This window comes from Rhopilema esculentum, chromosome 5, assembly GCF_057945365.1.
Source record: "Rhopilema esculentum isolate cy_ngs chromosome 5, ASM5794536v1, whole genome shotgun sequence".
In the NCBI taxonomy this organism is placed as follows: Eukaryota; Metazoa; Cnidaria; class Scyphozoa; order Rhizostomeae; family Rhizostomatidae; genus Rhopilema; species Rhopilema esculentum.
The window spans coordinates 6,438,509-6,459,967 of NC_142819.1; the positions used below are offsets into that span (position 1 = coordinate 6,438,509).

Consider the following 21,459-nt stretch of genomic DNA (forward strand, 5'->3'; position numbering starts at 1 on the left):
TAATCTAAAGTTCAGAGGGGGATGCTTCAGGGGGCTGCGAAGAGGAAATATTCCTGAATGCGCAGTCATTAGGGTTCTTTATTTAACAGCGTCGTCCGATAAAATTTATCTTTATGGGGGGCGGGGGGCGTGGGGGTTGTGGGGTGAAGGTCTTCTATTAAGTTGCTTCCTATTCAGTACCCTAATATATAGGAAATAGAACATAGTTCGATGTTTAGCCCGATGACTCCATTTAACTCATTCTTCGTTTCTTGGTCTCTTAGGGGCGTTCCAACATCTGGAGGGGCAAACCGGAAATATTTGTGGCGGGCAGAGGTGAGGGGGTTCCCGAAAAAGTTTTAGATGCAGCGTCCTCTAAATTACTCTAAATGCCCTTTTCAAAGATATTCAAAAAAAGTGATGAAACAGTATTAATATATCAATAGGATTTGTTCTTTTTTTTGCCTGATGGTGGAAGTTTTTTACATTAATTAATTCCTTAAACCTGCAATTGGACATAGTTCGCGCACCAGAAATTTAAATGCATGTACAGTGCTTTTGGACTGGAGTTTTGGTTTTGGAATGAAGAAGCTGTCTGATTAAGGCTTCTGCCAGATCGTTTATTGACCTATGCAGCTACATCGCGCCTTAAACACAGTGGTCTTAGCAATGTAACCAAGTCTGTCCCGATTGGGAGACGCCGGGGTACACCCACTGACCTCAAAAAAAGACTGGGTCGAGCTTCTCCAGCCCAGCGTTGATTCCACATTGCAGCGTCCATCTTGAGACCTCGCGGTGTTGCTTGAGACTAGAGAGCAATCATGTTGGTTTCAGTTAAACTTGCTGTTTCATAGCAAAATTCAAAGAAACCGTTGAAACAAAACTTGCATCATTCGTAAGTTACGTTAAACATTTTTGCCATGGTAACTCGTTAGTTACATTAAACATTTAAGCTTATGTAACGAAGAATCCACTGTTCACTTATTTTCCTAGGCCTGTTATATCTTGGAATATTTAAGAATTTAATGATTAATGCACAATTTAAGGCGCAGCACTGTGCGTGCTCCGTTTTAACAAATGGCAGCCCAAACTTTAGGCGCGAAAGGTCTCAAGATGGAGAGACTCGATCAGCTTCATCGTGCTGATGTAAGAGAACAAACGGTTGTTCGATCCAGTCCTTTTTTCAGATCAGTGGGCACACCCCTGGGCAGTGGCGTAGCAAGGGTCGGAAGTTTTAAGGGGCAAAAAGAAGCCGGACACTTTGTTGACTATTGGCAATTTTTGTCGACCACACCGTTAAAAATTCGGAAAATGCCTTTTTTGTAAATGTATTTGAAAAAATCTATTGATTTGTTTGTAAAAAGCTTTTTATGTGGCAATTGTGGGCTAACCAAGTACAATAACAGTCATGTGTAGGATTTTGTGGCTGGCTATTTTACAACTGGCTATTTCTTCACAATTCCTCTCACGTTTTTTTTCTGAATCGTGTCAGGCGTGGAAGTTCGACGTGTAAAAACTTATTTTTCAAAGTTGTCAGCAAATATCTAAAAACGATATTCAGTATTTTAAAGCTTCAAAGCAAGTCCATTTTCCTAAGAGCAAAATCTACAAAATTCTTGAGAAGCACTTCAGTATCTAGTTTTTTATAGCCTGCGTGCATACTCTACTGTTTTCAACTCGGTCCTCTATTTCCTTTTTTCTATCTTTCCGTTGAATTGAATCAACTCGGCTCCGCTGTTTCCTTTTTCTATCTTTCCGTTGAGTTGAATTAAAAATTTTGCCAAACATTAAATTTTTAATTCAACTTAACGAAAAGATAGAAAAAGGAAACAGAGGAGCCGGGTTGAAAACGGTAGAGTCTGCACGTAGGCTAGTTTTTTTATGAATTCAAGCATTTCAGTATTTTAGTGTCTATTTTATGGGGAATGTCTAAAGAAGGCGAAGGACTTTATACTAATCCCTCTGCAAAAACGAGCGCATATTGAAAAACATTCCAAATACAAGGAAGTTATTACCCTAAGGAGTCACTGATTTTGTATACTGTTGGTTCACTTCATACCTTACCGGAAGAGAGCAGTATTGTTATGTAGATGGTAAATCGTCAAAAAAGCGTTTAGTTCAGTGCGGAATACCACAGGGGTCGTGTTTGGGTTCCTTACTTTTCATCACTAATATGAATATTTTGAAAAATGTTTGAAAAAATCTAAACCAAATATGTACGCAGATGAAACAAGCATTTCTTATGCCTCCATAGAGATCAACGAGCTCTTTAACGACATGAAGGGCGAACTTGACCTTGTATCATCCTGGATGAGGCAAAACAAACTTAGCCTAAATGCTGAAAAAAATGATTTTATGTTGATAGGGCACCCAAAACAACTGAACAGAGCCAAAGACTTCCCTTATCTCAAGGGTGAAGATAAAAAATTATTCAGAGTTAAAAGAACAAAATATCTAGGTGTCATAATTGACGAAAGCATGAATTGAGAGAAACTCAAAACCGTAAAGCGAAAGATAAAAAACGGTTTAGGGGCGACATTTCAACTCAAAACATCATTTCCCAGAAACAATTGACAACTGTTTATAGGGCATTAATTGAAAGCCATTTTGTTGCAGATTTTCACTTTTCGCAGATACTAACTTGCGCCTTGTTTCCCTCTTGTTGCGGTACAGCGCCTCAACGGAAGTTTGATTCCCAATCCAAATCTACAGAAATTGTATCATGTCCAAATTGATCTTATCTTACATCCCCCTACTGAATTTGCTTACGCGAGGAATTAATAACAAATTGATAATGGGACAAAAATTGATGAAAACTAGCAAAATTTGCCGTTTTGTTGTGATTTCCTCCTATTCCCATATCCCTGATTGTACAGAATATGATTACCCTCGCATTGTAAAGATCGTCCCATATTAAAGATTATGTTGTTGTTATTAAGACTCTCTATTTGATAACATTTCTTTTTTCATTACTTCACAGCTGTTATCACTAATAATCTCTCCCAATGAAAATATTTTTCCCTTGGCTCCACGCTGATTCCTAGCCTAATTCTCCGGCATCTCATATTGCCTTAGGATAGTCTATGCGCAAATTCTGTTGGATTAAACATCTATTTGACCGACGTTTAGGCAAAGACCAAAAGAGCATTTACTTTGATCCTTAAATACTAAAAATATAAACTTTCCCTAGCAGCAAGCAAAATATTTTTAAAGATGTTATTGTACAAGGAAGTACAGACTTCTCTGTTTCTTGTTTTGTTTTTCTGAAAGGTAACGCTTTTTATCTCGCTTGGGTTGATCCAAGTCCTTTGAAAAGCGTTGCAATTTGTTGTCCCTGCTTTCTTTCGAATGTTAAATTTTCCCAATAAGCATTCTACAAGTTCGATGTCTTCCTCTTGAGCCAGAAGCTCAGTTGTTCAAATTTGCTCGGTTATCATTTGACCTGTATCGGCCTAACGCTGACCCGTGTACACCAATTAAAAGAATTTGCAAAAATATTCTAGTACATGAGTTTTTTAATGTTTTATCGCATGCTTTTAAGCGAGTACAAAAGGTTTATAATCGTATTTCTTAGCTCGAGTACCTGATTTCAGCTTATTTATCACCTCCAGTTGCTTTATCACAAAATTTCATTTAGCATTCTTTCAGTCAACAGTGAAAGAAAACCACAACATTTGTCCCAAAAACCGACATTATCTTTGAAGATAATAAAACTAATTAATATGAAATGTTTAATTTCTTATCAAATGTTTTTAACTATCAAAAAATGTTTTCAATTTCATGTGGGAAAATTTACAAATGATATTGGTAAAATGAAAGATACTTCGCTATTTCTGTTTAAAAATGTAAAGGCGCAGAAATTACAGCCTTTTCAAATAAAGTAAAGGTCTCAAGGTCTTTTATCAAATGTCAGCCATATCTTTATAGACATGACACACCATTATGTCAGCAGACAGGTCATTTTGTTTCTTGTTAGGCGATCAGAGAACATCAAACATGCTGTATTAAATATTTCTAAGTACTAAGTACTTTTGTTGCTTGTATGATTTTGGTGTTAATTCTCCTTTCCTTTCAAAACATTCTGTTAGGCAACTCGGCAATAAAATTAACCTTGTTTAATGCAGGTTTTCGGACTACTCTTACTATTTTCTGGAACGTGTCTGCATTTTCACGATTGTTTGTCGATCTAGCTTTGCTTTTGCAAATATTACCAATTTGCAATCTCTGCCATTTCTAATGTCTGCTTATTGTATCATTCTACGCGAGCTTATGAATGGTCGCCTCTTTTTCAGGTATCTACCAAACCTGCCAAGCTACACGAGGCTTTGATAACGATGAGCAAGCAGGATGTGCGGAGACACGATAAGGAGAACGATGTAAGTCATTTAAATCTGTTCTTCTTAGTGATGAAATTGAAAACGACTCGATTTGCGCATTTACCTATCAAAGAAGAACCCTTGTAGACACCAGTTCTGAAGTTCATCTACCGCGTAGAGTTCCTACGTCTATATTAGACAGTAACATAAATTGATGATTGCCAAGGTTGATTAGATAGTCTTGGTCAAATTTTTCGCATCAAAAAAATATATCCAAGGTTTCCTTGTATCTTTAGATATTCTTAAAGTGCATTCTTAAGAGGGTCCTACCTTGGACTTGAGCTTACTTCCTTGACCACCATTAGACCCTTGTATTAAATTGTCTAAGAATTTGTTTGATAATTTGTCACAAAACATTGACCAAGAAGCGTCCCAGTCCCATCTACTCAAATTCTTACAACAATACTAAACTTTTCCTATCGATCGATGACTCTGTCAAAATTGTATAATAGGAAACCAGAAGAAAGTTGAGGGAGAATCAGAAAAAGAAGGCAGCAAAAATGATCACAGATTCGGCAACGGTTGGTTCAAGACGACCTCGAAGCAAAGACGACTTTCTGGTTGGCTCTAGAAAAGTAGGCCATTTATCACAGAAATATTAGTATTACATTTAAATTACAGATGTAACAATTAAGCAGCTACCTGATCTTCAATTTCTATCTCCATCTTTGTTTGCAGACTTCTTATGAAAGTGATTTTGTTTTATTTCCTACAATTTGTTTTTAACTTAGTCATACTTTATATTTATACGTCATGCTCGACGTATATTTCCAACTTTGTGATGAAGGTAGTGATAGCATTGTAAAACATTCTGGTTTAGAATTTTCAGATTTAGTAATTTTTTAAGTAGCATGGGATGGTCGAAAGTAGCATTGGATGGTTGCCCTAATTCCTTCAACGGAGTCTATGTTTGTTATGCCCCATTTGACCATTTTTCTATATTTCTGTTATTTGCTTTAAAACTCTCGTCTGTACCGCATTTGAATGCATCCTTTTCTGTTTATCGCTCTCAATATCGTCTTCAAGTAATAACCAAGTTATGTCGTTTCTGTAAATATATTTTATAATCCTATTAGTTAAATTATTGTTGTTACATTCTAGTATGGAAGTCAAAAGCAGAGTGGTCGGCCGCAGATTTACGGCGGAGAGCTGCCGCTGATGAGGGACTTCACCCGCGGACGGCTCAAGGCGTGGTGCCGCGTCGACTGCTACGAGCGACAGTTTCATGTTGCCTCGTTCTTTTTGCATCAGTCAGTCATAACCATTGATGGATCAAATATTGTCGACGATTCTGCTAAGTAAGAAGACATTAATTTTCCTTCAATCCCAGTTTTAGCTCTTTCATCCACACAGTCACTTGACATCTTCAAACGTGGTATATTTTATGTTACCAAAGGCTTATTTGGTTAAGATAGAAAGGATGGATTGTAAACAAAAGAAGCTACGTTTTGTCGAGGGCTTGGTCATTTTTTCCTTTCTACGTGATTTTACGGTGCTTTTCAGGTCATTTATAAACTGATCTGGTATAACCTAAAGTTATCATTGAATCATATAGAACTAAAGAATCTGTCATGAAAGCAGTTCCCTGCTTGGTTCACTCTGATTCTATGACTCAGTCAATGAACTTTTTGGCATGCTCGATGCTTAGTTTCTTCTTTTCCTAAGAATTTGCATTATTGAATTTACTGATATGTCGATTTGCCGACACTTCACATCAAGTGGAAGCCATTTTTAAATCTATATAAGATGCATGAAGAGCGCAGATCAGTAAAAACCTTGTTAACAATCTTTTGGTGGTACAAAACTTGAAAATGGCTTTGAAAAAAGCAAATATCTACATAAGCACGAAAAAACCGCTACTGTGTAGACAAAAGGAGTTCGTTTTCACCTTAGGACTCCATTGGTAACATTCTCAATAGGCAAGCGGCACTGATTGGTCAACCTCAACAGTCATGTGCTCGTGTTTCTGATTGGCCTATTTCGATCCACAACTGGGTATATATATTTCCTAGCGTAGAGTTTCCTGTGTTCTGACGTTTTAAACTCTGATGAGTGTCAGACGAAAAGCTTTAGTTTACTAAATGTTTGCTTTTTTAAAAACCTTGTTGGTATACCAAGCAAAACTTCTTAACTTCTTACAGTATCGGCAGATAGTGAATTGTCATAAATCTGTTTCGGGAAGCTTGTGCTTTATCAGGAACTGATTAAATCATGTAGGTCACTTTTATAGAATTTCGAGCCCAATGAATATAACGAAAAATTCAATTTCAATTTAAACGAATTGATGAAAACCTCTTGCGATACTTATTGCCACACAAAATGGATCAGTATTTCGTTGAAGTATTTACGGTATCATTCTCAATAAGACTCGTTGTGATTAAATTTGCAACAGCCTTCTCCTGTGCAAATGCGGCACCCGAAATCGCTCTTTTGTGATAATCATAAATGCATTAAGATTTCTGATCGCAATTGAGAAAATTGACAGAAAAGAAATCACTGGGTCATCTGCGGAGAACATGAGGTTATGATAAAACAATCTTAGGTAACTTGAATCATGATCAGCTGTTGTTTAATATTTGATCAGAAATGCCCTTTGTAAGAATAATTGGTCAAATTTCATAAACCTTTTACAGACTAATGCATTTTCAAATGAATTCAAACCTATATATGCATATAGGTGTAGACTAAACTTGACTTAAATAGACATTGGTCAGGATCTAAAATGTGGAACGGGAGAAAATTTAGTTATTTGCCACTGTACCCATACTGATTCTATTGCCGCGAATTTTCCAACCCCATTACGTAATACATACATTTTTCCTACATTTTTCTACAATTTGCTACTTTAAGGAGCCTAAAATTATTTGTTGGTAATACCAAACTGTATATGCAAACTACTTAATCCCGCCGATCTGGGTGGAGCGTTTGTCTGAGATATTACCTAACTATTTATTCGCATAAAAATTTGTTTCCTGTTTACATGGGAATGATCGGGGCTTGTCTTCGGGGATCAAGGTAGATGGGATGAAAATCACCTTGTATGAACCACCTTTTTTGTTTATTAGAATGAAAATGTGATAACCCAGTTTTCTGGGCTCTGCGTTCCATTAGATTATTTCGTTAGCAGTGTAGAGAAGGACATACTTACAATGCATGCCAAAAGTCCTTGGGATGCCCTGTTTCTTAAGTTTATTGAAAATATTTAATGTTTTCCGTGGAAAAATCCAATACAGCACATACTCTCCGCCGAAACAATGTTGGCTGTATAGTTGAATACCAGACCTACCTGAAAGGATGCCATTGGACCAAACCGAACCTCTTAACATTGCATAAAGCAAAAATTTTTGGGGCTGAGGAGAATGCAAAATAAAACTTCCAAAAACTTGTGTCGTGAACCAAGACTTTTTGCAAGGATCAACATAATTTGATCTGTCACAAAGAGAACATTTGTCTCACTTGAGTTGTCAGAGACGGTTAATCGTCAAGAGTATTTAGTAGTTATAAAATTTGCCTTCAATAAGCCATGAACGAATCAGAGATCTTCAATTTTGCAATTTTCTTCAGGATAGGGTTGTGTTATCTGCCTTCAAAAACTGGAGACGCTAAAGTGCTAAAGGTGAAAAATTGCATTGGAAAGGTATGTGGATGTGCATTATTTCTTCGTATGAAAGCATATTGACTATTCAAGTCGAAATAATTTTTGTTCAACATACCCACTTTTGAAGTATTTGAAAACGGAAATTCTGCCTTAAAAACGGTGGGTACAGCTTAATTTGTTTAGATAACACAGGAAGTGCTATTCTGGAGTGCTACCCTGCAGATGCAATCTTGTTGTATCAGCCTCAGTAACACAATTTATTCCTCTTTTTTATTCGTCGTATACAGTACCAAATTCATGGGCTCCCACACAAGTTGGAAAGTGGGGGGGGGGGCAAGGGAAAATTTAACATCTATAACAAAATATCTTGAAAAAGGCTCAATTGTTTTGCAAAAAGTGGGGGTGGTGCTATGCCCCCGCTCCCTCTTTGTAGGAGGCCCTGTATTTATAGCAAGCCTCACTACACTTTTTACTATGATAAGGGACACGCTCCTTTCTACTGCAGCTTCTATATCTCCTCACAAATCTGTAATTGTTGTATATTTTAAACAACCTTTTTTCTTATATCGTATGAACTTTACCAATTCGGTTTTGTAGGGACTCAAATTACACCAAGACGATAGTGGCAATGTTTGGGCTACACGGATAGGGAAGAACCCAATTTTTGTCAGGGTATGCCATTTATTTTAGAAAGCCTGGTACAAAACTGTTATCAAGTATATAATCGACAGGAGTGTAACAGAAGGCTGTAATATAATACACTGTTAGAGGAAACTGAAGGACCTACCATAATAACAGCAGAAGTGCTTCAAAGGCTGTTGTGATCTGGGATGATTGACGAGAATGACATTTAGCTAAACATCTTAAGTCGGCTTCCAAATGATTGTAATTCATAATAGTTTGACGCAAGGAAAGATTGGCTTAGGAAAAGATTTGTCTTGAATTTTCCTGGTTGTTTGAATAGATAACATTTATAGCATGAATATATTGTTTCTTAGTGACGCACAGACTATTTCACTAAAGCTACATTTCAAAAATTGACTGTGCAAAAAAGTTTTTTTTTGGAAACTATTCTGCAACTTTTATTTAACAAAGATGTACAAATTAAAGGCACTTTAAATCTGGTAGTTTGAAATATATAAAGTACCAGAGTCAGTACCAAAACATTACGATCGTACGGCCACTGACCGGAGGAAGGTCCACGAAAAACAATAGAAGCTCCTAAGACACACCAAAGCCACGCCCACTTTTATTGTTTTGTAAAGAAGGTTTGTCTTTTGGGATGTTTTTGTCTGGAGGAAGGTTACCGCCTTTCTGGACTCTGTAAAGTACTAGTTTGTTTGTTTTGCAGTCAGTCATTTTTTCCTCACTACAATATTTCAATATGTTGTAAATAAAATTACTGGTTCATCAGGTCATGTGATCTACATTCAGAAATGTTAAAAATAAGTTTTGGTACGCTATCGCTTATTAAGCCTTTTGAACGATGTGCAATTTTTACATGCAAAGGATTGTCTGAAAACATGCATATTTACGACAGAAATTCGTTTAATTTTAACTAAGAATTTAATAAAGAAAATATTCTTTTTATAAGACATGAAAAAATGCCTAGACTTGCTATTAAGCTGATTCCAGATGTATTTCTAGACAGTTTCCACGCTTATGAAGGCGTTTATACCTTTTCACTGTTATATTTTCACTTATGATTTTAACATAATGTAAATCCCATTTGAAATTAGTTTAGGATGTTATGTGCTAAGTCGCTATACCCATCTGTATTTCAGTTCAGTTACTAACTCTTGATGAGGTTTTAAATTAGGGTCTTCCCCCACGTAAACCGATTTTGTATGCTTGCTGCTGTTATCAATTAAACCATCCGCTTTTATTCATTTGTACAAAGATTTTACTGTGTTTATTTATTTCAGGGATACTTTTTGTCTCCGGAATTGATAAAATTGAACGGCAAACTTACGCAGGGTGTTCCTATGAAGGTATGTGGACATGGTTGTCATGCATATGTTAATATATGCCTAGAGCCCTGCTGCTGTTAATATAGCTGTGCTTAGTGCAAACTTTTTCAAAATTTGATAGAATACATAGGGTAGAGTATCAGACCATTTGTCTACATGATTTAATAAATGTTATTAGATGAATTAGACTTTTGATTTAATTTTGTTTAGGTTGTACTGGTGTCCTTTTCATAAGCAGTTGACCTATTTCTAAGGTGAAGAAGTGGAGCAATTAAAAGAAACTATTATTTGCTCCTCTTCATATTTCTTACTCAGATCTCTGAAAATAGTGATTTTTTTTCGGTACCGTAAAATTTTCCGCTATTTTGTGCCATCTAAAAATAGCAAATGCAAATAGTAATGATTTGATAAATTTATAAATAAGAGATATTCTGATATTGACAATCTGTGAGTAGCAGATTTTCCAAGCACTCTATCCTTCGTCATACACTCATAGCAAGCTCCTTGTTCCTTACATCTTTTTCCCATCCCTTACTAGAATTTATTAATTTTATCCCTCTTTATGGCATGGTGAGGCAAAATTTTTTGTTTTTCCTTAAGATATTTGATGTTGGCGAGTACAAAGACACGTTGAATGAAGAATGCTCCAACGCAGTAAAGGATGAGCAGGCGACTAGAAGCAAGCTTATGGGCACATGCAAAGTAAGGAATTTTTTTCCAATTATATTGATACAGTATCATCCGGTTATAACATACTTTAAGGGACCAGCGTATTAAGTACGTTATATCCGAAGTACGTTGTAACAAGGGTAAGTATTAATTGATTAAAACCAAGCACATATTTTGCCGGGACCAAGCACACCAGTACGTTATATCCGAAAGTACGTAATAACCGAGTACGTTATAACGGGATTCTACTGTAACAGAACCGTTTAAACCAGTGTAATTGTCCGTTCTCAAAGGTGTCTGTTGTATAGAGGTTCCTTTAAAAATATTTTGACCATTTTGACTAAAATATCTGCCCGTTTTTGAAAGGTGTCCGATGTATAGGTTTTTCCGTTAATATAGGTTATCCGTACTTTAACATGAAAATAGTGTTTAGTTTAAGACAGCTAAGTCATTCAACTTTATCAGACCTAGGATACAAAAATTCCTTACATTGTTTCTGAAGGTATCGTTCAAATCATTCAGAATTCGTATTCGTTTAAGCCCGTCAATTCGTATAAAACTTTATTGATTCTGCTTCTTTGAGAAAGTATATTCCACTTTTTTTTGAGAGTTTGAAATAGCAGATGTCAAATGTATACTGCTTTTTGTAATTATTCAAAAAGCTGGTTTACAATAAGAGGCTTCTAGCTGTTTCTAACGTTCTCTCCCCGGGCAGATTTCACAGGCAAGGGGGAGAAGGTAATCCCTATACTCAGGTTTACGTGGTTATGTCATTTTTAGGGTGAACACCCCTTTCGTTAGAAGTTCGGGCGTTATGGTGATGATTTTTTTAAATCTACCTGCTAGTTGCGGTGAAGCGAAGAAGCTGATTCGGACTGTGAAGTCATTTCCTTTGACTTCATGCAATGCAGAGAAAGAATTTTGACGTGGGAATTGATAAGGATACAACTAATGATACGAAAAGATCCCAACCCCTGTGCTGATGTCTGGGAATTTTGTATTCCTAAAAACCGAAATTCTTGCCAAGAACTTCGTAGATTTTACTCTTAAGAGAATGGACTTAGTTCGAAACTTTAAAACGAGACCTTTTATTTTTTATATATTTTTTCCGGTTTTGAAAAAGAGGTTTCCATAGAGGAAAATTTTGAGATTGTGAAACGAAAAAGGTCAGCACAAAAAGCTAATCATGACTATTATTGTATTGATAAACCAGCCATTGGTACACACACATGACATGACCCGTTTTATATGTTTTCAAAATAAGCGTTTTCCAGCATGACGGTGTAAAAATATTGGGTTTTTACCCCCCTCTTAATTTGCCTTCTAATCTTCCCACCCTGGCTATGCTGCTGCTAATACCTAAGCACATCTTGCTTTGACAAAGACCTTTCTGATTTCAGGTTTGTATTAGTTTCATTAAAGATACCATGGTGGATGAAGAGACACCATGCTGGATTGAAGTATGGTTTGTGGAACATGTGGAAACTATTCGTAGTAAGTTTAAAAATCCTGTTGAGAACTGTAATAAGACACAAAAATATCCAGTTGTCAATGCCATATATTTGCAAAGGTCCATTCCAACTTCCTTGGCTTTGTTTATCAGCCCTAAGCTGACAAAACATTTGACTGTTCACTTGTGTTTCATATTTTAGCGAATTAGCTCAGCGAATGGAAAGAGGTTAACCAATTGTATCCTAGTTGCTTAAGGTGACTTACTTTGATATTGCCAGCATGTCATTTGATGGCAACTGTTGAAATAAGAAGTTACGGTGTCTTGCTTAACAACATAAACACCAACCATACCTACCACAAAAACCTCCTCAAACAGATTAGGCCCTGTGCGAAGAGATTTAGATAAAGTTAAATTTAACTCCCGATACTTTTCTTAACAAAAACAGCCAATAGTAAAAGTGATATTCTTCCAGATAATAAACTACCGCTATGTTTATAGAAAAAGCAATGAAAATGTATATTATATTGTGTTGACTTTAATTTCTCTCATATCAAAGTTTAATGTACTTTCGCTTTATCAGAGAAACTACTTGCTGTGTTGAAAAGCCAGGGAAAATCAATGTCTTCAAAGTCTTCCAATCCAACACCTTCAGAATCAAAAGAAGCAAAACAGATTAATGATGGAACACCAAAAAAGCTTGCTGTTGATATTGACCCCACTAAAGATCCAAAGCAAGCTGTTGCAGGTGGGTTCAATTTAGTATCTGGAACTGAGAAAATAGCAAGGAATCCACAAGTAAACAAAAACAAGGGAAAACCAGGTCCAATTGAAGATATACCACTTCCTGAGAGTGAAGTAAGAACAGCACTGCGCTCACCTCACATTGCTGTCGCTGACGGAAAGGTTATCTTGGACTATGGGTCCTATGCAAGAAGAGCCACTCCAATGACCCAAACAAATGAGGTCCCTGAGACAGAATTGATGCCGGAAATGGAAATGATGCCTGAGTCAGAGTTTTCACAAATTGAAATTCCCACTTATAATCCAAGTTTTGGCTATAATTATGAACTTCCTGAGGCAAATGGTCAGGACCCACAATCTACTGGGTTAAGCTATGGAAAAGTGTTTGGAATGAGTGCATATGATTATGCATTTGACTTTGTGCCACCTAGTTACCGTAGACATAGGCGACATTCAGATTCTGACTCAGAGTCTGTGAGAAATTTCATGTCCACTAACATGCCAATACATGGAATTTTAGAATTAGAGGAAAAGAAGTCAACACCTTTGCAGCCTATGAAGTGGATTAGCAAAAAGACACGAAGAAAGAGTGAGGATCAGAGAAGGAAAGCTTTCCCAGTTCGATAATTAAAAACCTCAAGACTATGGAGTGAATGCATTCACAATTCAGTAACTTTAATTTAAAACGCATTGGCCTTTATGAGTTATTGTTCCACAGAATCTGATACAAAAGTTTCTGCGTATTTATTTTTAAGACCTTTCACCCAGTTTGTTGATTGCATTTATGTTTTAGCTATAAGTGGCTAGGTTTGTCTTGTTTCAGAATTTGAACTTAATAGCTATTGGGAGTTAAAATTTGTCTAGCTTTGCTCCCCTAAATCAACCAAGGCTATATAAATTCTTACTGAACTGATGCAAAAATCAATTTGAAATTTGAAAGAAAAATATTTGTAAAATCGTTTAACAATGTGTTTTTAAAAAATGTAACAAAGTTTTTGTACAACATTTCAAATATATGGCAAATAACTCCAGCTATGGGCAACCAGCCCTCATATTTAGTAACCATAACAGTCATTCAGAACCTCAGACCTATGCTCAGTCTCAAAGACTTAATAAAAGCAGCTCAAATGCTTGGTGTTATTTGTGAAAACAGTCTTGAGAGCACTATGACAATCTGAAAGAGCTTACAATAAATTTTGTCATGCTTTGTAAAAGTTAGCTTAATAATTGACTCCATGATGCGAAATGTGATGAAAATATTACCACAAGCTAGGAAAAACTTCAGCTTGTTACCAGTTTAATGTGAAACTGGCAAAGATTTTCTCTTCCCAGCTCATGGTCAACATATTTTTATTGCATTTTGACCACATAAAGTGTTAAATTGTATTGTATTTACTTATGATTGACCCAATACATCCAAATCATTCAAACTGTATTCGATAGACCATATTCAGTATAAAATGTTAGAATTTGTGTTTTGTTATTATTACAAATTTTTACCCTAAAAACCACAATATCAGAATGTTTTCCAGGTAAAGACAGAGTTTTATGTATAGATAAACAAACTTTTTATTGATATAACTAGGTATAGATTGTTACTTATCAGTAAATGTGATTTTTAACAAGGATTGCATCTATGAAATTGACTTAATTTTCAGAAGATAAGAAAGTGTAATTGAGATAATTTGTACTTGCTTGTGTTTATATCATGAAGCAAATTGGCATCCCTTAGGCAGAAAACTGAGATCCAAAAGTATCGAATTTATGCACCAAACATTATGAAGCTTGCCATACAGAAACACAGTATTCTAGAAAGTTGAATTTTGATCCAAGGAGCAATCAATTTTTTATTATTCAAGCTTGAAAACTACTTTATACACTGAACATTTGAAACAATATTTAGACTGTCTGGCCAATTTGTTTCATGGATGCCTTTTATTGCTTTTCAAGTTGACAAGAGTAGATAGAAGTATTTTGTATATTTGTGTCATCCTAAAATGTGTGCTTAGATAATTGATTAAAATATTTATTTCAAATCCAAATGCTTTAGCTTTTTATGACTCAAGATATTCCTGCAGAGCTTCATTCTCTACTGCATGGCTATGGTTGTAATGGTCTGAGATCTTTCAAATTATGGCTAGAAATAGTGGCAGCTGTAAAAAGTCCAGCAGTGATTTCTTGCAAAGCTGTTTTCCACTTTTACTGCACAGAATGGCAAACGTTTTAAAAATAAGAAGCTTGTTTCTAAACAAATATATTTACATATTAAATGTTTCAAACTGATGTGTATTGCTTGTTGTTAATACGAGTACAAAAAGTTATCTAATGCCTTTTCCTTAGTTCTCTGTTGAGTATGATATCCACTATTAAGTCATCCATTTTGAGTATATATTGACATCCAACCACTGGGCATTTTGCTTTTTGTCTCATCCTTTTAATATGTTGTTCAATGGCTGTTTTATCGTAACTATGACCACATAATTTACTTTTCATTGGGTTTTTCATCTCAGTCTAAAATAAAAAGACAGTAGATTATCAAATACTAAGAAGAAGAACAATGTTAAAAGTTGGTTGAAAATATCTTGCTAATAATGCAGAAAATATTTTTCTTCTTTTTAACCGTTTTGAAGCCATGACAAATGTCATAAATATATTCTGCTTTTTGTAGAGAATTCAAATTTGGTTCACTGCAAAAAATCAGCATAATTATTTTAATAAAATTGGCGTTAACAGATTGCAGCAGTGATGAAAAGCGCAAGGGGTCAAGTACATTTAAGGGATTTTTTATCAGAATTTTGCTAGGTAATATGTAAATTATTCTAGAAATTCTTGATGCAAGGTTATGCGGACAGCTGTTTTTCAAGATCTCTTTTCCTCTACCAGCTCCCATTATCTTTTGAAGGGAAGTGTGTGAAATCTATCTTGATGACACAAACGATGAAAATTTCATAAAGTTTAAATCATTCAACAGATGAGCTATAGAACCGGTTATAAGAAAATTGTGTTAGCTTGTTAGACTAGCAAAATTTCACGAATTAATAGTCTGCTAGTCACCACTGTTAACATCAGACTGTATTACACTTGATTGGGGGCAATAATGTATTCAGCTGAATGCTTCTTTTCCTAAAAAAACAGCTCCAGACTTTGTTCAAGGGAAAACAAAAAAATTGTCTGCTGCAAACTAGCTTACCATTGTAATTGGACAAAGTAACCTGTCTCCTGTTTTCTTTCCAATTAAAATGCTATCATCATCTTGGGTAGCTTCTACATCTAAGAATTGCTCTTCTGAATGGTGAATGTTCCAGATATTCTCCTTGAACTCTCTGAGAGCATTGTGCCTCTCAAGGTCTTCTGGACTGTTGGCTGATTGTTCCTTTTGCAAATTTTGGTTGAACATTTCTTCGATATTGGTTGGCTGAGTACTAGAGTTAAAAAAGAGCTTTCCTTCAGCTAATACAATGACTATGGCTATGACAGCTGCCTAACCACATGGCAGGTAGAATGCATATACAGTCCAACATATTATGGCAGACATTTTGGCCTAGTTTTCATCAATTGTATGGCTTCTTTCTGTAAAAGAGTTTCATTGGTATTTTCCATTATCATTTCTGCCTACTTATAAACTTGCTTGTGAAAGCACTTGTAGACCTATACACTTCCTAGATAAACAAAAGTTTTGTAGTTAAGTGAGCACTAATGGTGCCATGGCTGAATTACGAGGACTGAAACTCACATATTCTGCATACTGGAATCTCCTCAAGTCATGTTTCTAAAGGATGCCCAATCTATTACTGCTGGCCTCTGAATTAAAAATTACAAGAAATTCTCTCTGAATCAGTCAGTTTTCTACCCCTGCGAAAAAACCATTGCTCAACCATGGCTGACAATGGTGACACCATGGTTACACCATGGTTTTCAACCATTTCCCACCATGGTTGAGCAACGAAATGACCATGGTTAACCATGGTAGAACCACGAATTTCCAATGGGACCCATTGCTCAACCATTGCTGAACCATGTCTAAAATTTCAAAATTTTTACTTTTTCATAAATTTGCTTGAGCAATATTGAAAGCTGAAATGTTCAGGATTATTTTAAACAATTTTGAAATTTTCAGTTCTTTTTATGATTTCAGTTTAAACCATGGTCAGACCATAGCCAATACATGGTTACCTGTTCATGGTTGAACCATGGCTTAACCATGCTCAACAAATGTGTTTCAACCATGTTTTTCCATGGTTAGACCATGTCATCTAATCATTTTACCAATTTAGGTCAAATCAGGGTTCAACCATATAAACATTTGAATTTTTTAAAATACAAATTTGAATTTTTACAGGAATTGCATAATGCTTGTAAACTTGGTTTGAAACATGGTTCAAACATGGTTCAACCATGTCACTTGACCATGATCGAACCATGATTCAACCATGTTTCTTGGCCATGATCAAACCATGATTCAACCATGTCTCTTGACCATGATCAAACCATGGTTCAAACATATCAACCAACCATGATCAAGCCATGGTTCACTTTTGCTTTTTTTCTTCTTTAAGATTCCTCTTGCTTCTGCACTTCATGAACTCCTGCTGTAAGCACTCTCAAAGAGAATCTCTCTTTGAGCTCATCAAAGTTCTGACACAGTAAATTTTAATGCAAAGCTTTGCTTTTCACCAGAAAGCTCACTTTGCTTGATATCATATTTTTATTTGTTGCTGATTAGAGCATTTCAAGGTTCCTGATCAATTTTTAAAAAAGGCATCTTATCTTGGATGAAAAGTGTGCATAAAGTTTGGCAAAGTTCAGGCTTAACATGCAGTTCTTGAACTTGTTTTCATGAGACTGTATGCAAATACTAGCCTGTCACAATCTGTAGAATGGGGCTGCCAGGCAGGGCCAGTTCCATGGGGGTGTGTGGGGGGAGGGGGGGGTGTAACACAAGAATAGGCATTTGTGTTTTAATCGGTAAAATTGGGATTTTAGTCAGTAAAATTGGGATTTTGATGGGTAGATAAACTTTTTTGTAGAAAATTGTACTTCATGTAATTTTTAAAAACATTCAAAGATATTAAAAAGTTCTGGAGTTCAGTTTTTCCGTTGATCAAGAAGAGAATTTTCAGGAACATCACAGAAGAAGATTAATCCCAAGATATTTGACAAAACCAGAGACAATTTTAGTCTGGGAGATGCATTTCTAGCCATCCTAGAAGGCTTAATTTCAAAAAATTTATTTCACGTCGGACCCAACCATGGTGGGTCCTACTATGTCACTGAACTTGATTCTTAACCCCCCAGGCTCCATCTCTGAAACTGGGAAGCACAATGCACCAGTCGCATTAACGGAGTGTAATAATGCCAAAATGTATTCGGTAGATAAACACTTGCGCCCTCCCAAAAAAATTTCCTGAAGCCAGGCCTGCTTCCAGGGCATCATAATCGTGCATTGAAATGCATAAAGCTCGCAAGTCACTTCCGGATACAATCTTTCATATTGTTTCTGCTTGTGTTCTAATTTTTACAAGGAATTGAAGTATGAACTTGTAAGGGGTTTCACAACAATAATCGTTCCAGGTGAAACTTTACCCCCTTAGCTATCAATCACGGTCAAATTCCTAATGAAAGTTTTCTAATGTCATAATAAAATCAATGTCGTGACCAAAAACATTGTGAAAATTTTCAAGTAGACTAAAATTTTTGCTCTTAATGCGAATCTGGAATAAAAGATTTTGTACAAAAACATTTAAAGAATTTTATCAAAAAAAGTTTAAGTTAAATTGGTGTATACCCTGATAGTAGAAGGGGCGTGGTCGTTAAAAATTTAGAAAGACAACGCCCATAAAGTCAAATTTTCTAAATTTTCAAAATTCTTTAAATAAACTCTGGTGCGAGGAGAGTTTAAACTGAAGCCGTTCGTTGCGAAAAGTCTGGTTTATCCGTTCTCGTAATGAACGGGAAGTCTTTCCTTATCAAAAGTTGTACGGCACCGTGTAAACGCGATCTATCCGTATATATCTTTTTATCGGGATCAAACGTTATTCATCATCAAATTGCTCCACAAAAACGTTCTTATTTCGAAATCTTGCATCACTCGCAACAATACTTTCGGTCAGAAAAAGGGTCCCAAGCCCTCTAGATCTGTCCGGGCCTAACATTAAATACGCTATGTTACCCAGCAGTTCTTTACAATGAAGCTTTCAACATAATCAACAAACTTCCAACATAATCAACTGCACAAACCTTTTAAAAAATTATCTTGTTTTTGCTGAGTACATGAATCGCAAAGGTGAACGCACTGATAGATGATCGAACTGCAATCCAAACGGCCATCTTGTGTTTGAAAAAGCGCGCTCAAAAATGGCAGTTGCTTGTTGGTTGAGCCATGGTTAAGCGATGGTCAAACCATGATTGCATGCATAAGAAAATTTAAATCCAAAGGAAATAAATGTTTTCTTATTTGAAAGCAAGGAAATATGTCTACAAAACAAAGGTAATCTTGGAATACCCAACTTAACTGGCACCGCGTAGCAGGGGGGGGCAGGGGGCTGCTAAAAATGTCAAATATTAAGTAATAAACTACCAGGTAAGCCTCTTTTTAAAAGGTTTTAGCCCCCACTTCTTTAAAACCCCCACCGTCTCAAAGCTCCCTGGTGCCTGCTTAATAATGAAACATATAACCATGCAAAAAATTACTTATAGGAAAAAGTTTCTTAGTAGGAAAGGAAGAAAATACCAGGATTTTAAACAGTGGAGACTTCTTGTAGGGACATAGGGGGTGGAGCCCATCTTTATTGTTAGAAATTTTCTTGACTTTGAAGGGGGCAGGGGGCTTGATCTTGCTTTTGAATTTAATTTAAAAATTCTTTGCCATTTTAAGAAATGTCAATTAATAAATTGACCATGGTTCAGCAATGGGTCAGCAATGGTCAGGCCAAATTTTCATAAAACATTTCAAATTTAAAGAAAATTATTTTTCTATGGCTTAAAAACAAGGAAATATGTCCACAAAGCAAATATAGTAAAAATCAAACTATTTAATTTAAAAATTCTTTGCCATTTTAAGAAATGTCAATTAATAAATGGACCATGGTTCAGCAATGGGTCAGCAATGGTCAGGCCAAATTTTCATAAAACATCTCAAATTCAAAGAAAATAATTTTTCTATGGCTTAAAAACAAGGAAATATGTCCACAGAACAAATATAGTAGAAATCAAACTATTTAATTTAAAAGTTCTTTGCCATTTTAAGAAATGTCAATTAAAAAATAGACCTTGGTTCAGCAATGGGTCAGCAATGGTCAGGCCAAATTTTCATAAAACATCTCAAATTCAAAGAAAATAATTTTTCTATGGCTTAAAAACAAGGAAATGTATCCACGAAACAAAACTAGTGGATATCAAGCTGTTTAATTTAGAAGTTCTTTGCCATTTTATGAATATCAGTTGATAAATGGACCATGGTTTAGCAATGGTTAGACCATGTTTATGTAAAACTCTTGCCATTCAGAATAAATGAAGGGAATTTATAGTGAGAAAAGGAAAATATAATCTTTCAATTTGAAGGTATCAGAAACCAAGCACATAAACCCCCCCTATTGACTGAGTTGTGTCTTGAGACATGGACCATGGTCTTGACATGGTCAGACATGGTTACATGGAAAATGATAAAAAATACAGAAAAATGTTACTTTTTCTTGTATTTCTATAGAGGATAACTTTTTAGACAGTTGAGGATACATATTTTCCAAGAACCAACAAATTAAAATCATTGCAGGCAAAATCTTCTTTCATTGCTCAACCATGGTCACTAACCATGGTCAGCACTTGTCAGGATCACGGCTCAACCATGGTATGACCATTGCAAACTATGGTTGGGCCATGAACCATGGTTGGGTTTTCGCAGGGGTATCTTGTCAGAGACTCTTTATTGATGCATTTAATTGTATTACATTTGTTTGAAGATTGCTGACCCCCAGTTACGTAGATTATAAGACCTAAAATTGAATGTCTTGTATGAATGGCCGCAAAACATTTTAATGAAGTGGTTTACAATCATTCCTAACTTTGTTGTATGTTTTATAAAAACTCGATGACACTAGTGATGCCAAATTTATCTGATCAATCCCCAAGGAAATCAAATTCCCATAACGCAATACCAAACTTCAGAGGTGTTACCTCATTTTGAGGAAAAACATTGGGTGTGCAATCAACAAATCGACGGGCAGAGTTTTAAGAGGAAACAATTATGTTTCTACTACCAGTAAAGTGAGTTACTAGCTCTTTTGCCCCTTTTAAAATTGCGGCCAAGTTGGTTAAATCCAGTCTCCAACAACCACATAACCTCGAATTTAGACATTTATGTAAATTCTACCTGGCTGGATCGTAGTCTTTACGAAAATCTGCAACCGTCTTTCGTGCGACTCTCTCCCACTGCTTGATATCGCGACTCATACTCACATACCCAAGCATGACATCTTTGAGTTGTCGGATTTCCTTACAACCAGCATCGTTCTCTTCGCAATCTAAGGCAATTTCTTGGCTTGCATCGATGCCACTTTTGATAGCATCCTCTAGCTTTTTAAATTTAGCAAGAACGCTCTCCACGTCAAACTGAGCTACCGACGCCATAGTTTTTGGTTTTTAGTTTTTGGCGGGAAATTCGTCATTATGAAGGAG

At 35.9% G+C, this 21,459-nt stretch overlaps 2 protein-coding genes across 2 annotated transcripts in view; one reads left to right on the plus strand and one right to left on the minus strand.

Annotated features, from left to right (window-relative positions):
* The window catches only part of LOC135690105 (myosin-IIIb), a 37,614-nt gene extending 24,201 nt beyond the window's left edge, over window positions 1-13,413 (plus strand). Inside the window, exons 23-31 of the mRNA XM_065207576.2 lie at window positions 4,272-4,355; window positions 4,808-4,930; window positions 5,457-5,653; window positions 7,920-7,992; window positions 8,551-8,625; window positions 9,879-9,944; window positions 10,524-10,625; window positions 11,993-12,086; window positions 12,626-13,413. Coding sequence (XP_065063648.2) covers window positions 4,272-4,355; window positions 4,808-4,930; window positions 5,457-5,653; window positions 7,920-7,992; window positions 8,551-8,625; window positions 9,879-9,944; window positions 10,524-10,625; window positions 11,993-12,086; window positions 12,626-13,413 — 1,602 coding nt within the window. The remainder of the gene's footprint in view (window positions 1-4,271; window positions 4,356-4,807; window positions 4,931-5,456; window positions 5,654-7,919; window positions 7,993-8,550; window positions 8,626-9,878; window positions 9,945-10,523; window positions 10,626-11,992; window positions 12,087-12,625) is intronic.
* LOC135690110 (E3 SUMO-protein ligase NSE2) lies at window positions 12,661-21,459 on the minus strand. Its single transcript, XM_065207581.2, has 3 exons — window positions 21,155-21,459; window positions 15,977-16,208; window positions 12,661-15,297 (listed from the first exon to the last, which is right to left on the minus strand). Exons 1-3 carry the CDS (start codon window positions 21,409-21,411, stop codon window positions 15,109-15,111), a joined length of 678 nt encoding a protein of 225 aa, XP_065063653.2. The 5' UTR covers window positions 21,412-21,459; the 3' UTR covers window positions 12,661-15,108.

Bases quoted from the DNA above. Each gene is read 5' to 3' on its own strand.
- LOC135690110 (XM_065207581.2), bottom strand. From the start codon at position 21,411: ATGGCGTCGGTAGCTCAGTTTGACGTGGAGAGCGTTCTTGCTAAATTT. The intron at 16,209-21,154 runs GTAGAATTTACA...TTTTAACTCTAG, and splicing joins AAAGACTACGATCCAGCCAG to TACTCAGCCAACCAATATCG. The intron at 15,298-15,976 runs GTAAGCTAGTTT...TTTTTATTTTAG, and splicing joins TACTTTGTCCAATTACAATG to ACTGAGATGAAAAACCCAAT.